General features: G+C 39.9%; 1 protein-coding gene across 2 annotated transcripts; it reads left to right on the top strand.

Moving 5' to 3' along the window:
- The first annotated feature begins 1,975 nt into the window (after nt 1–1,975).
- Nucleotides 1,976–8,586, top strand: LOC133401255 (protein C1orf43 homolog). Of its 2 annotated transcripts, XM_061673987.1 has the most exons (8): nt 1,976–2,277; nt 3,054–3,244; nt 3,523–3,624; nt 3,703–3,799; nt 6,665–6,718; nt 7,660–7,826; nt 7,999–8,057; nt 8,141–8,586. In XM_061673987.1, the coding sequence occupies exons 3-8, from the start codon at nt 3,562–3,564 to the stop codon at nt 8,361–8,363; spliced, it is 663 nt and encodes a 220-aa protein (XP_061529971.1). In that variant the 5' UTR covers nt 1,976–2,277; nt 3,054–3,244; nt 3,523–3,561; the 3' UTR covers nt 8,364–8,586. The 2 variants fall into 2 exon arrangements, with proteins under 2 accessions (XP_061529971.1, XP_061529970.1); XM_061673986.1 differs by lacking the exon at nt 3,054–3,244.
- Nucleotides 8,587–11,821: the final 3,235 nt, after the last annotated feature.

Raw genomic sequence — 11,821 nt, 5'->3', positions numbered from 1 at the left:
TATGACAGCGATGTAATCCAAATTTGTACGCAAGTCGGAACGTGCCGCAGTCTGTCAGTAACCTACACTAACACAGTACTAAAGTCATAATTACAGTAAATGTTTGGATAAAAACATTTTCAGCCAATAAATATTAAACAATCAAATGTAAAACAGTAAATATGGTGGGGCCTGAGAGTGCTTTCTTGTGCCGCGTGACCACGTATTCTCACACCGTTGTGCAAACTTGTTCATTGCGCGCCGTTCGCAACCTCAAAACCTAATATGTTGGCACTGTCGTAAAGTCCCAGTAAATATATCAGCAATCACTGGTAACAAGTCAGCAGTCAGTCGTGGTCAAGATTGCGTAATATTGACCAAAGTGACAATCGCTGGCCTCGGGTTTTGTTTACGAAAAGATCCACCCTAAATTTGGTGTAATAGTCTGTGATAAAGATAGTCATCATAATATTGATTACAGGTTCTTGGTTTAATATCTGAAACCACAAAATTCCTCTGCAAACATGGAAAATGTGAGCACAAAACACAACTGTTCCAAATGTATTCTCCTTCCTTGTTCCTCTTCTGTGGGGTTTATTGGTGGTTGGTAAACCATCTTAATGGTGCATTAGCATCACCAACTGATATTGTCCTTCCACTGCAAGTAAACCAGTGTGAATTGATGGTGGCCGCATGTGCTGAAAAATCGTCACGCGATGGCTCGTATCTCTAAATAATTTGTTGTTGTTTTGCAAGGCACTGCTGTATTAACGTTTAGTTGTTAAAATGTCTTTATTCTTTTAAAATAAAGATGCATCTTGGTACATTGAAAATGAATAACAAAATTTGTAAAATAACAATTATTCTGTCAGTGGATCATTTCTGAATGCCGGAAGATGATGGGTTATAGGCTGGCATAAGACACAATGCATTTGCCACGAATCATTCTTGGGGTGAACAACATCAAACAATTATTTTAAATAAAGCCACGGATGAGAAATATCTTGTGACTCTGAATCTGTTGCATTGTTGTCGAATCAACATCTCAACCACAGTTGACTTTAACTCCTCGTCTTTTTTTTTTTTTACTATATCGTCATCATCAGCTTGAAAACGATAATGAGCATATTTCGACAAAGTAAGAAGCAGAAAACAGGTTTTTCAAATGTAGGTTGGAAAACGATATACATTCTCAAGTACAAATGCCTGAAAAATCAACAAAAAGTGCAGTCAATTAAGTTGGATCCTACTTTGTTACTTCTCTCCATTAAATGCATTTAAATGCATATGATTATTAATCCTTAAATATTCTTAGCTGCTAAAACGGATCATCTGACTCAATTAGGTCATTTTGAAAGTAAATGTGAAGAGAAAGGAGAGCAGCACAACTTACAGTTTTGTTTGGCTGGTTGTCATAGTGCTGCATTTGTGTGTGCACCTGCCACTTGACATACTGGTTAACGCATCGACTTTATACTATATTGAGGCTGAAGCGTGTCAAAAGTCAGTCAACAGTGATCACATAGCAGGCCATGTCACAAGACCCTGAACTCAATCAATCAACGGTCAGAGGCCTTCAGGGTCTCACACGCAGATAAGTCTGTCAAGTTTGACTCCAACACAGACACCCACCTTTGTTCCTGACACAAGAATGGCACCCAGTGTCTCTGCGGGACAAATGCAAATGTTGCCCACACTCATTGGAGCTTCAGGCATTCTGTGGGCTCCCATGGACGAACACACAATGGAAGAAAAGCACCATTGTCGTGGGAGAAAATAGCTGACAAGAGTAACACGCTGACAGTGAAAGGCTAGGTTAAACACAATAAAAAATACAATGGGGTGACATGAATGTGAATAATAGCGCTTTACTGCTTTAAATCGTGGTTCTTCATGACGCTTTCGTGCAATTTTCCAAGTTACTTTTTCCACTACCGGGAAAAGAAGCGCCGCCGTATACGTCACCCACCGTCACGTGACCAAACCCGGAAGTCAACAAGCCGGACTTGACTGTGTCGGCGACATGTTAACTTTTCAAAACACCAACATTCTTCCCAGCCCTTAACTTTTTTTAAAAGCGCATTTTAGCGCGTCGTTGTACTGCGCGGTAGCTTAGCGCTTCGTGCTTTGAAAAACGGCTCGTTGGCAGTCGCGTATGCACCGTACAGTTACAACTGTACTCCCGTTTGTTTGTTTGTTTGTTGTTTGTTTCGTCGTTTCGGGTGAAAGTGTACAATGGGAAGGGATTCTCCTCTGTCGAGCGTCAACGTCGTGCTCGTCATGGCCTTTGGGAGTCTGGTAAGTCAGGCTCATTTTCAAACTTGACCTATTCAGTCTGCACGCCGAGCGAATTTCACTTCTTCCTATGATGCACCACACAATCAATTCTTTTGTTTTCTACATTTCCAGGACAAACAATACAAAACTCTTATTGTTGTAACTGTAAATGCTGCATTCATCGGACGACAGCCACGATTGGGCATGATTCTATTGCTAATTAATTATTGTTAATTTCTTACCAACAATGTTCATGGGACAATGTAACCCACTAAATGTTTCATTGAATATTACCACAATGCAAATTTAGCTTCAATTTCTGGATGTTTTAATTTTTATTTTTTCTAAATGAAAAAAGAAAAAAAACAAATGTTAGTAGATTAAGTTTAAGTAGGGGTTGGGCCAAAGTTATAGAAAACAAAGTATGGACAGTAGTGATGTGCACAGGTGCCATATTGTTACTAAACTTGTCATAATGTCACAATGCAATACAATGCTACACAATTGATTACAGTATTTCCAAACATTTTCCCCACAGAAAACCTGACAATATATATTATATTTTTTATGTTTATCTGAGATTATCATCATTGTCAGTTAATGAAATATAAAACAAATATGCTCCGATCATTAAAACTTTTTTTTTCATTTTTGTATTTTTACAAAGGCTGCCAGAAAGGGGCAGGGCATGCATTGATGAGCACCACTGTTCATCTCTAGTTTAAAGTAATGATGCAATTTTTCACCCCCAATGATTATTATGGGGTTTACAGGCGTCGTCTTTTTGGGTTTTTCAGGAAACGATGCACCCTCACGGCTTGTCCGGGATGAGCGGAACAGCCTACAGCCACACAACCAACCGCTTTCCCAAAAATCATAAAAGTTATGAACAGAATCGGTGACAAAGGGCAGCCTTGGCGGAGTCCGACTTACTGCCGGGGCCGTTCCTCCCAATCACGCCCTTCCAGGTCTCGCTGTCATTGCCCACGTGAGCATTGAAGTCCCCCAGCAGAACGATGGAGTCCCCAGTGGGAATGATGCTCAAATTCAGACGATTAATTGGGATATATGCGACGGAATACGATAAATTCAGATTGTGATTGGCTTGCGGCCATGCCAGGGTGTACCCCCGCCTTTCGCCCAAAGTCAGCTTTGAGAGCCTCCAGCTCACCCTCATGAGAACACACAATATAGACAACGGAAGGATGGATGAATAATTTAGCCTTCCATGGATGGATTCAAATGTCTGTTTTTTTTTTCTTTCAGGTCTTTGTCTTGCTGTTCATCTTCGTGAAAAGACAAATAATGCGACTAGCCATGAAATCTCGACGGGGACCCCACGTTCCCATTGGTCACAATGCTCCTAAGGTAACATGACCTTTAAAAGGAGTACTACGTGCCCGGCTTGGAACCGCTGCTGTATTGTGTATTATGTTTCTGTTGAAGGAGCTTAGGCAAGAAATCGAAGCCAAACTGTGCCTAGTCCAGAAAATCCACTTTGAGCCACGTCTGATGTCTTCAGAGGATGAGCGGCTAAAATCTGGTTAGTTCATTACACGGATGGATTTAAACCGAACGGTTCAAGTGGCGGGCGGCACGGTAACCGACCGGTTAGCACATCTGCCTCACAGTTCTGAGGACCCAGTTTCAAATCGGACCTCGCCTGTGTGGAGTTTGCATGTTCTGCCTGTGGCTGCGTGGGTTTTCTCCGGGTACTCCGGTTTCCTCCCACATCCCCAAAACATGCATGGTAGGTTAATTGAAGACTCTAAATTGCCTGTAGGTGTGAATGTGAGTGCGAATGGTTGTCGGTTTATATGGCCTACGATTGGCTGGCGACCAGTTCAGGGTGTACCCCGCCTCTCGCCCAAAGATAGCTGCGATAGGCTCCAGCACGCCTGCAACCTTAGTGAGGATAAGCGGTACAGAAAGTGGATGGATGGTTCAAGTGGCACAACTTCCAATTTCTCATGTGACACAGTTTGGATACGCGTTAGGCAGCATAAATAGAAGAAAGAACACATGAAATCAGATGTCCTCAGGTCGGAATCAGGCATCTTCCAAATGTGAATACAAATCAAACCAAAAATACCTGATGTAAATCGAGACTGCAGACAACGCATAGACCACAGGTGTCAACCTCAAGGCCTGGGAGCCACATTCGGCCCACCACATCATTTTATGTGGCCTGGGAAAGCAAATAATTTGCGTCAACTTCCATGATTCTTCCGAAGATCTGTACCATAATTTCACATCGTCATATGTGATAAATAATGTTGAGATATTGCAAGCAGTGTTTTTGTTACCAAACCCCATTTTATAGTATCTCCAAGAATAGTTCAACAAACTATTATCCTTGACTTCTGATTTCATAACTAGTTGGATCCATCAGTTTTGTTGTGTATATTAGGGGTGTAACGATTCTCATTTTGGCAGCAATTCAATTCATATCACGGTTTGTCGTTGCCAATTTGATTCAGGGACGACATTGGTTCATCTGGGACGGTACGATCCGAAACAATTCAGTGTTTGGAAATCCATTCAGTCACTTTTTAGCCCAAAATTCAACCAGTGTGACAGTGAAATCAATACCTGGACACTAGACGGTGCAGGTGAAACTTCCTAAATTCCTTTTGTTTCTTGTAAAGGTATCAGGTAAAATTAAGTATGGTAAACATAACCAACCATTATGGCAAATAATAACAATCTCAAATGCATTCAGACTTTATTTGAATCAAGTGCAACTAACATCGCTTCAGGTTGGATTAAAAATAGGTTTTCCTGCTACTTCAGATATTGTTATTCACCATAGAAATAATACAAATCTTATTGTAATGGAACACAAGCACGTAATGCTCAACTATTCTAATAATATTTATTACTACCCACTCACTAGTCACAATGTGTGACGTAGTGGTTACGTAGCTCTGAGAAAATCGTGATCGTCTGTCATGAGTGAAACACTCTACAGCAGTGGTTCTCAAAGTGTGGTACGAGTACCACAGTGGTCCGTGGGCTCACCGTAGTGGCATGCAAGAATGCAAGAATCTCTGAATTAAAGGTTCAAACTGTGCATCATGTTACAGTGTCTTAAACATTTGAAGAACAATTTTTAAAATACAGTTGTATTGAAGGTTTTTATAAATGTTTTAAAGATATTTCTTTAGGTACAATGTTTATTTAACTTTTATGTGCAATAGATTTTAATTGAGTCATCTAAGTTGCTTTTTATTTTCACATATTTAAATACAGTGGTAATGTTCAAACTGCATAATTTTACAGTGGCTTACAATAATAAATGATATACTGTAGATATTAAATACTTTTGAGCAATAAATCCTCTTTCATTTTTTTATGAACACTTTTGCCTAGTACGCTACTGTATTTGAATGTTGGTCATGATGGTGGTTACTTGGAGTGCAAAATATTTTTAGAGGTGATACTTAAAAACGTTTGAGAACCACACTGCTCAACTGTATGCCTGCTTGATGCTCTCTTTCACTACTTTGGTCTTTGTCTTAGTGAAGTGTTGGTGTTCATCATGGGGAATGTAGTTTGCTTCTCAGACTGGCCCACTCAGTAGCCCCAGAAAAAAAAACTACACTGTTTGATAGTCCCATGATTCCCTGCATCGACAGACAGGAACTCTTAAACGAGTAGTGCTTTACGCCTTTATCATTAAAAGTACTAAAAAAAACACACACATGCGCATCCATATAAAGTTTGCCGTGCGTAAATCCAATGTGTTATTTCCTAGTATTGATACAGTTGATCGATTACCTTTTAAAAGGATTTAAATCGATATACTTTCGTTCGGAAGGCTAACTAGCCAAGGACGGATCGATCCAATTGTATTGTGGGACTATAAATCGATACATTGATATCATGAGTGAATCGTTACACCCCTAGCGTATATGTAATACTATGATGAGGCGATGAAACATCTACGTAGTTTCACAGTCTTAACGGTCCTCTGAGGGGAAACCGTACCGACAATGTTGCCCGTGACAAAAGTGAGCTGCACACCCCTGGCATAGACAATTAAATATGGTCTGTATATACATTAGAGGTGATAATTGTCAACTGTGACCAGTGGAGTATTGTGGAGGTTACCTCCATTTAAATCAACGGAGGTAAGAGGAAGGCCAGGCTAAGTAAGTGCTGTGTAACCTTTAATATGTGTATTTATGCACGGTGTCATTGTTTACTTACGTGTTGTCTTTGCCTGACGTTGATACTCGTGGAATTATCGAAATAGTGTACATCGGACGTCTGCACATGTGAATTGTTTCATTGTGTTCCGTGAACGTAAACACAGCCATGTCGGGAATGTCTCACTTGAAATATACATGAAAGTAGACAGTAAAATGATCGGGTACAGGCATTAAATTGTGTGCGTGTGTTGTAGGTGGCTGTGACTACCAGTACAGGATGAGAGCACTGGACGCCATCCGAGACACAGGTCAGCTTGATGATTGTATCGTTACACGAAATACACTAGTTCTAAGCATGTATTAGGGGAAGACGTTTATTACGGGGAAACCTTTTTTGTACAAATGCGTTTTAAGTTAAGGATGGGCATTTGACCCAATTTCCTTCATCGACCAAGGAGACATTTTGAAATATTATTTTTAACCTGGGGGGAATCTCACTGACAGTTCTGAGCTTCTGTTTCTGTGACTGGGAGGATGTCACTCAGCTTCCCATGACTGAATGTTGTTATGTTCACTTCTTTAGACAGCAAACTAGTGCACTCTGTTTTGCCTCAATTGCTTCAAGATGAAATTATATCAACAATTTCACAAAATAAGTCATTCATCAACATTGTTGCAGTATCCCCATTTTTAAAATAATAATATATTGACATTAGCGATATATTTATTAAAATATATAATATTTTATAATTTTGTACATTAATAATTTTTTTTAGAAAGAAACAACCCAAAAAAGGTTTTGTGGTTCAAAATGTTTGCTTTAATGGTGCAGCATCACCGTTAAACGTCAGCTTCACAGAAGCCATGTCAGTTTGTGTTGTGGAAATGCTGCCCACCGCAACGGTAATGTCAGTCATAAGCCCCCTTTCACACTGACTGGTTCGCTGCCTGTGTGTGTAAGGGGGGTTGAAGTCGAGCTGGGAACTTTAGCACCCGAGACTCCCTGCTCACACGCCTTTGCGTTGCACCTGTCGTGCTTATTTCACGCATCTAATTATTTGCATGCGTCAAGCCGCAACGGCTGTGTGAACAAAGGCCCTTCTTCGGCCGGTCCTAATGAAAGGGACAGATGAGCAAGTAAGTGCCAGGCATCTATTTGGGTTTGGATTAATTGTGGGACGACACCTATGAGAGCGCACACCGCTATTCAAAGTTGTTTTCATGGATGAGCGAACTTTATTGTGTGCAGACTTTCCTTTTTGTGAACTGGGCGGATCCTGCAGCGCCGTGACGGGAAAACGATTCCGAAGTTGGCTTCTGCAGCTAAAAAATTCCCACTGCCTCTTCCGGGACGGCCAGAAGGGTCTGATTGACACGGTGCTGGACGGCTACAACAAAGCACGCCACGGGGACAAGGTCAGCCTTTTTGTCTCTCTCCTAATGTGTCTGAAGGGGGCCGACAGGTAATACATTTGAACATCTCAATCTACTTTAAAAAAAACAATTTTTTGTACTCATGCCAGCTTGTTGTTCATTTATTCCACATGCTATTATTGGTTTTAATACACCACATTAACAATGTCTTCAGGCTTTTGGTGAAGCAGAACTGTGTAAATACCAGGAGGCTCTAACTGAACTGGCCTCTGTGTGAGTAAACACTGCCGCTAATCCCAGCGTGGAATTTTAATTATGAGCCCAGAGTGATCTCTTTCTCCCTCTTGTGGTTTCAGCGTCAAGAGCCAGAGCAGAAGCAGTAGTAATAGCAGCACGGCGAGCCAGCACCACCAGACCGCCGCTAAAGACTTGACCGCCACCGTCGAGCCCGTTGGCGCCTCCCCATCGTCGCGGGCCCACCTCACGTCGGCGGCGCAGCAGCGCATCAAGCGGACCAGGAATCTGCTGGAGCTCAAGAACTTTAAAGACAAGTACAACACACTGGACAGTACATTGTGAGATGAGATGAGGGAGGGGAAGGTTTTATTGGTTAGATCATTCAGTGTATCCATCTATCCATTTTGTATCGTAAAGGTTCTCAAGCTTTTTGGGTCTAGCGACCCCTTACAGGGTGGAGTTTTTTCCGAGGACCCCCTCATAATCCTAAGGCCAATTAAACGAAACCAGATGTTTACATACACCATGTAAAAAAAAAAGACGCGTATAGTTTTTTTCCCCCCTCACTGTCTGAAATGAAATCAGTCTAAACTTTCCCGGTTTTAGGTCGATTAGGATGAGCAAAATTCTATTTGCTAAATGTCAGAATAATGGGAGATTTCTTTAGACAGTTTTTCCTTACTTTCTTCGAAGTCAGACGTTTACATACAGTAAGATTACTATGCCTTTAAACCCTTTGGGGAAACCTTGATGATGATGATGATGATGATGATGATGATGTCATGTCTTCGGAAGATGGGTTGTGTGTCCCAGAGATGAACATGCTTTGTTCCAAAATGTACATATTGACCCAAGAACAAAAGAAAAAGACCTTGTGAAGATGCTGGCTGAAGCTGGTAAAAGTGTCTGATTATCCACAGCGAAGCAACCAATGGACTGCCAGGAAGAAGCCATTACTCCAAAAGAAACAATAAAAGATAGATTACAGTTTGCAAATGCACACAGGGACAAAATTCCTTCATTTTTGGAGACCTGTCCTGTGGTCTGACCAAACTAAAATTGAACTGTTTGGCCATAATGAGCATTGTTACATTTGGAGGAAAAAGAGAGTGGCTTTGAAATATGGAGGTGGCAGCATCGTGTTGTGGGGTTGTTTTGCTTCAGGAAGGACTGGTGCACTTCACTAAATAGGTGGTGTCATTAGGAAAGAACATTATGTGGAAATACTGAAGCAACAGCTCAAGAAATGAGCTAGGAAGTTCAAGCTTGGATGCAATCAAACTGCCAAGCTGGTTAAAAAGTGGCTTAAGGATAACAAAGTCAATGTTTTGGAGTGGCCATCGCAAAGCCCTGATCTCAATCCTATTGAAGATTTATGGGAAGAACTGCAAATGCATGTGCGAGCAAGACGGCCTACAACATGGGTCAGTTACACCAGTTCTGTCAGGAGGAATGGGCCAAAATTCCTGCCAACTATTGTGAGAGGCTTGGAGAAGGATATCCAAAATGTTTGAGCCAAGTCGTAGTTTAAAGGAAATGGTACCAAATACTAATGAAATGTTCAGTATGTAAACTTCTGACTTTGAAGAAAGTAATGGAAAAAACTCTTCTCTCATTTTTTTGGCATTTAGCAAAAACAAATCATTTTAGCAATCCTAACTGAGTCTAATTTCAGTGAGGATCAAAAAAGTGTTTTCACATAGTGTATGTAATGTGTGAGTGCAGCAGTAAATTGCCTTTTTCAAGAAAAAAGTCATGTTGTGATAACAAATTAATATTTTTTAGAGACAAAAAGTTATAATGTTGTGAGAATAAAATATTATTTGTAATATTCTTTTTAAAAAAAAGACATATTTCGTTGGGATATAAATCAATAATCTTTGTTGTTAAAAAGATTAAAAGTTGTTTTTCCCGATATGAAGTCGTAATATTATGATCTTAAACTCAAGATTTAGCACGGGAAGAAAGTCATTATAACAAGGCCTTTTTATAATATCGCGTCTTCTATTCTGGAGAAGACTCTGTTGTTCTCGAAAAAAAAAAAAAAAAACGACGATATTTTCTTCTATAAAATTAGAACTTTATCCTGTACTAAGGCACCTTTTGTTGTATAAAAAAAAGAAAACTGACTTTATTTATGAGAGATGTCAGATTGATGTGATGATAAGTCACAATCATATCAGAGCTTTGAATTGGCCCAAAGCTAAGGTGGGGGGAGTAATGGGTTTAGTTTGTTTTATTTGACGGGCATATTTAGATATGCACTTTTTTGAAATGATACGACATACTAATTTATTGGAAAATATTTTGCAGATCCCCAAGCTATGGCTCACTGACCCCTAGGGGTCCCCGGACCCCAGTTTGAGAACCACTGTTCTAAAGGACTTGTCCGCATTATTGTCGCGGGTGAGCCGGAGCCTAACCCATCTGACTTTGAGCAAGACGCAGGGTTCACCCTGGACTGGTAGTTGCATGGCACATATACTGTAGGAAAAAAAAAAGCAATTTACATTGACACTTATCAGCAATTTAGCATCTTCAATGAACCTAACATGCATGTTTTTGCAATGTGGGAAGAGGCCGGAGTACCCGGAAGGAACCCAGACAAGCTAACCACTACCCCGCCGTGCTGCCCGCACCCAGCGCAGTCACATTTATGCATGGTGCTCACTGTCCTTTTAACATATCATATTATTACGAAAGAGTATTAGGCCCACCCTGAAAAAAAGAATACACTATGAGATTAAAGTTGTACTCTCATGAGAATAGTCTTTATTTTTGAGGTAGTTGTAATTTAGTATAAAAGTATAAAGTTGTCGATTTTCTCGATAGAAATGTGTAATTTTACAAGGGTAACGTCGTATATAGTGTTAATTTTCAAGAAACAAAAAACCTGTTTATTTTGCAATAGAAAGTTGTACGTATATTTTTTTTATGAAAGCAATAAAGTCATTTTTACGAGGGCAAGTGAAGGAATGATATAAAAGGAGCAGTTTGTTGCCTGGCTAAGGATCTTCTCAAGTAATACTTTATTCTAGGTTGAAAAATAATGAAACACTCATTTGGGATTTTTTGGTGGTTGCAGCTTTTTTTCTCTCTCTCTCTTATTATGACTTTAATCTTGAAAATACACAACTTTTTTTCTGCAAAATATATAACTATCTTGAAAGTACACAACAACAAAATATACACCTTTATTCTCGTAAGTTTAAATCTTTAATGTTGTAGAGGTTTTTTTCTTTTCAGTGTGCCTCTAATACTCTTCCCTATACAGTATTTTACCTCACACTTGCAGCTTTTGCCTTCTTATTGCAGGGATCAGGTCTGCATTATGTATTAATGGCATTGACTTGACCAAAATAAGAGCCATGACGCTACACGGGCCAGATAGGACAATCAGTATTTATTGCACAAAAGCCTCTGTAAAGTTTCATGATAGCATGGTAGCTACAAGTGTTACTTTACATTTAGTGAAACGCTCGTATTTATGTTTACTTTTCTGCATTTCTAAGCCTTAAATGATGATTTACAGAAGCCATACATTGAGTTTGATGATATGCTCATTACATGAATTCTTTCAGTGCAATTGTATTTGATTCCAGTGCATTAATTAATTCTGAATGTAACATGATTTTCAGACAACTGTGACTGGGTTTCATCCCAAAAATCTACTGTAATATCTAAATGATAACAAAATAATAATTTGCTTAATAAAACTGTGACTTCAATGTGTTAGCACAGTAGAATGTTTTCATCACTACTTGCTTGTAGTGTGTAGGAAGTCCAGCAGAGGGCGCGCT

This window comes from Phycodurus eques, chromosome 4, assembly GCF_024500275.1.
Source record: "Phycodurus eques isolate BA_2022a chromosome 4, UOR_Pequ_1.1, whole genome shotgun sequence".
In the NCBI taxonomy this organism is placed as follows: Eukaryota; Metazoa; Chordata; class Actinopteri; order Syngnathiformes; family Syngnathidae; genus Phycodurus; species Phycodurus eques.
The sequence above is the reverse complement of the archived record's forward strand: the minus strand, read 5'-3'. Positions and strand labels throughout refer to the sequence as shown.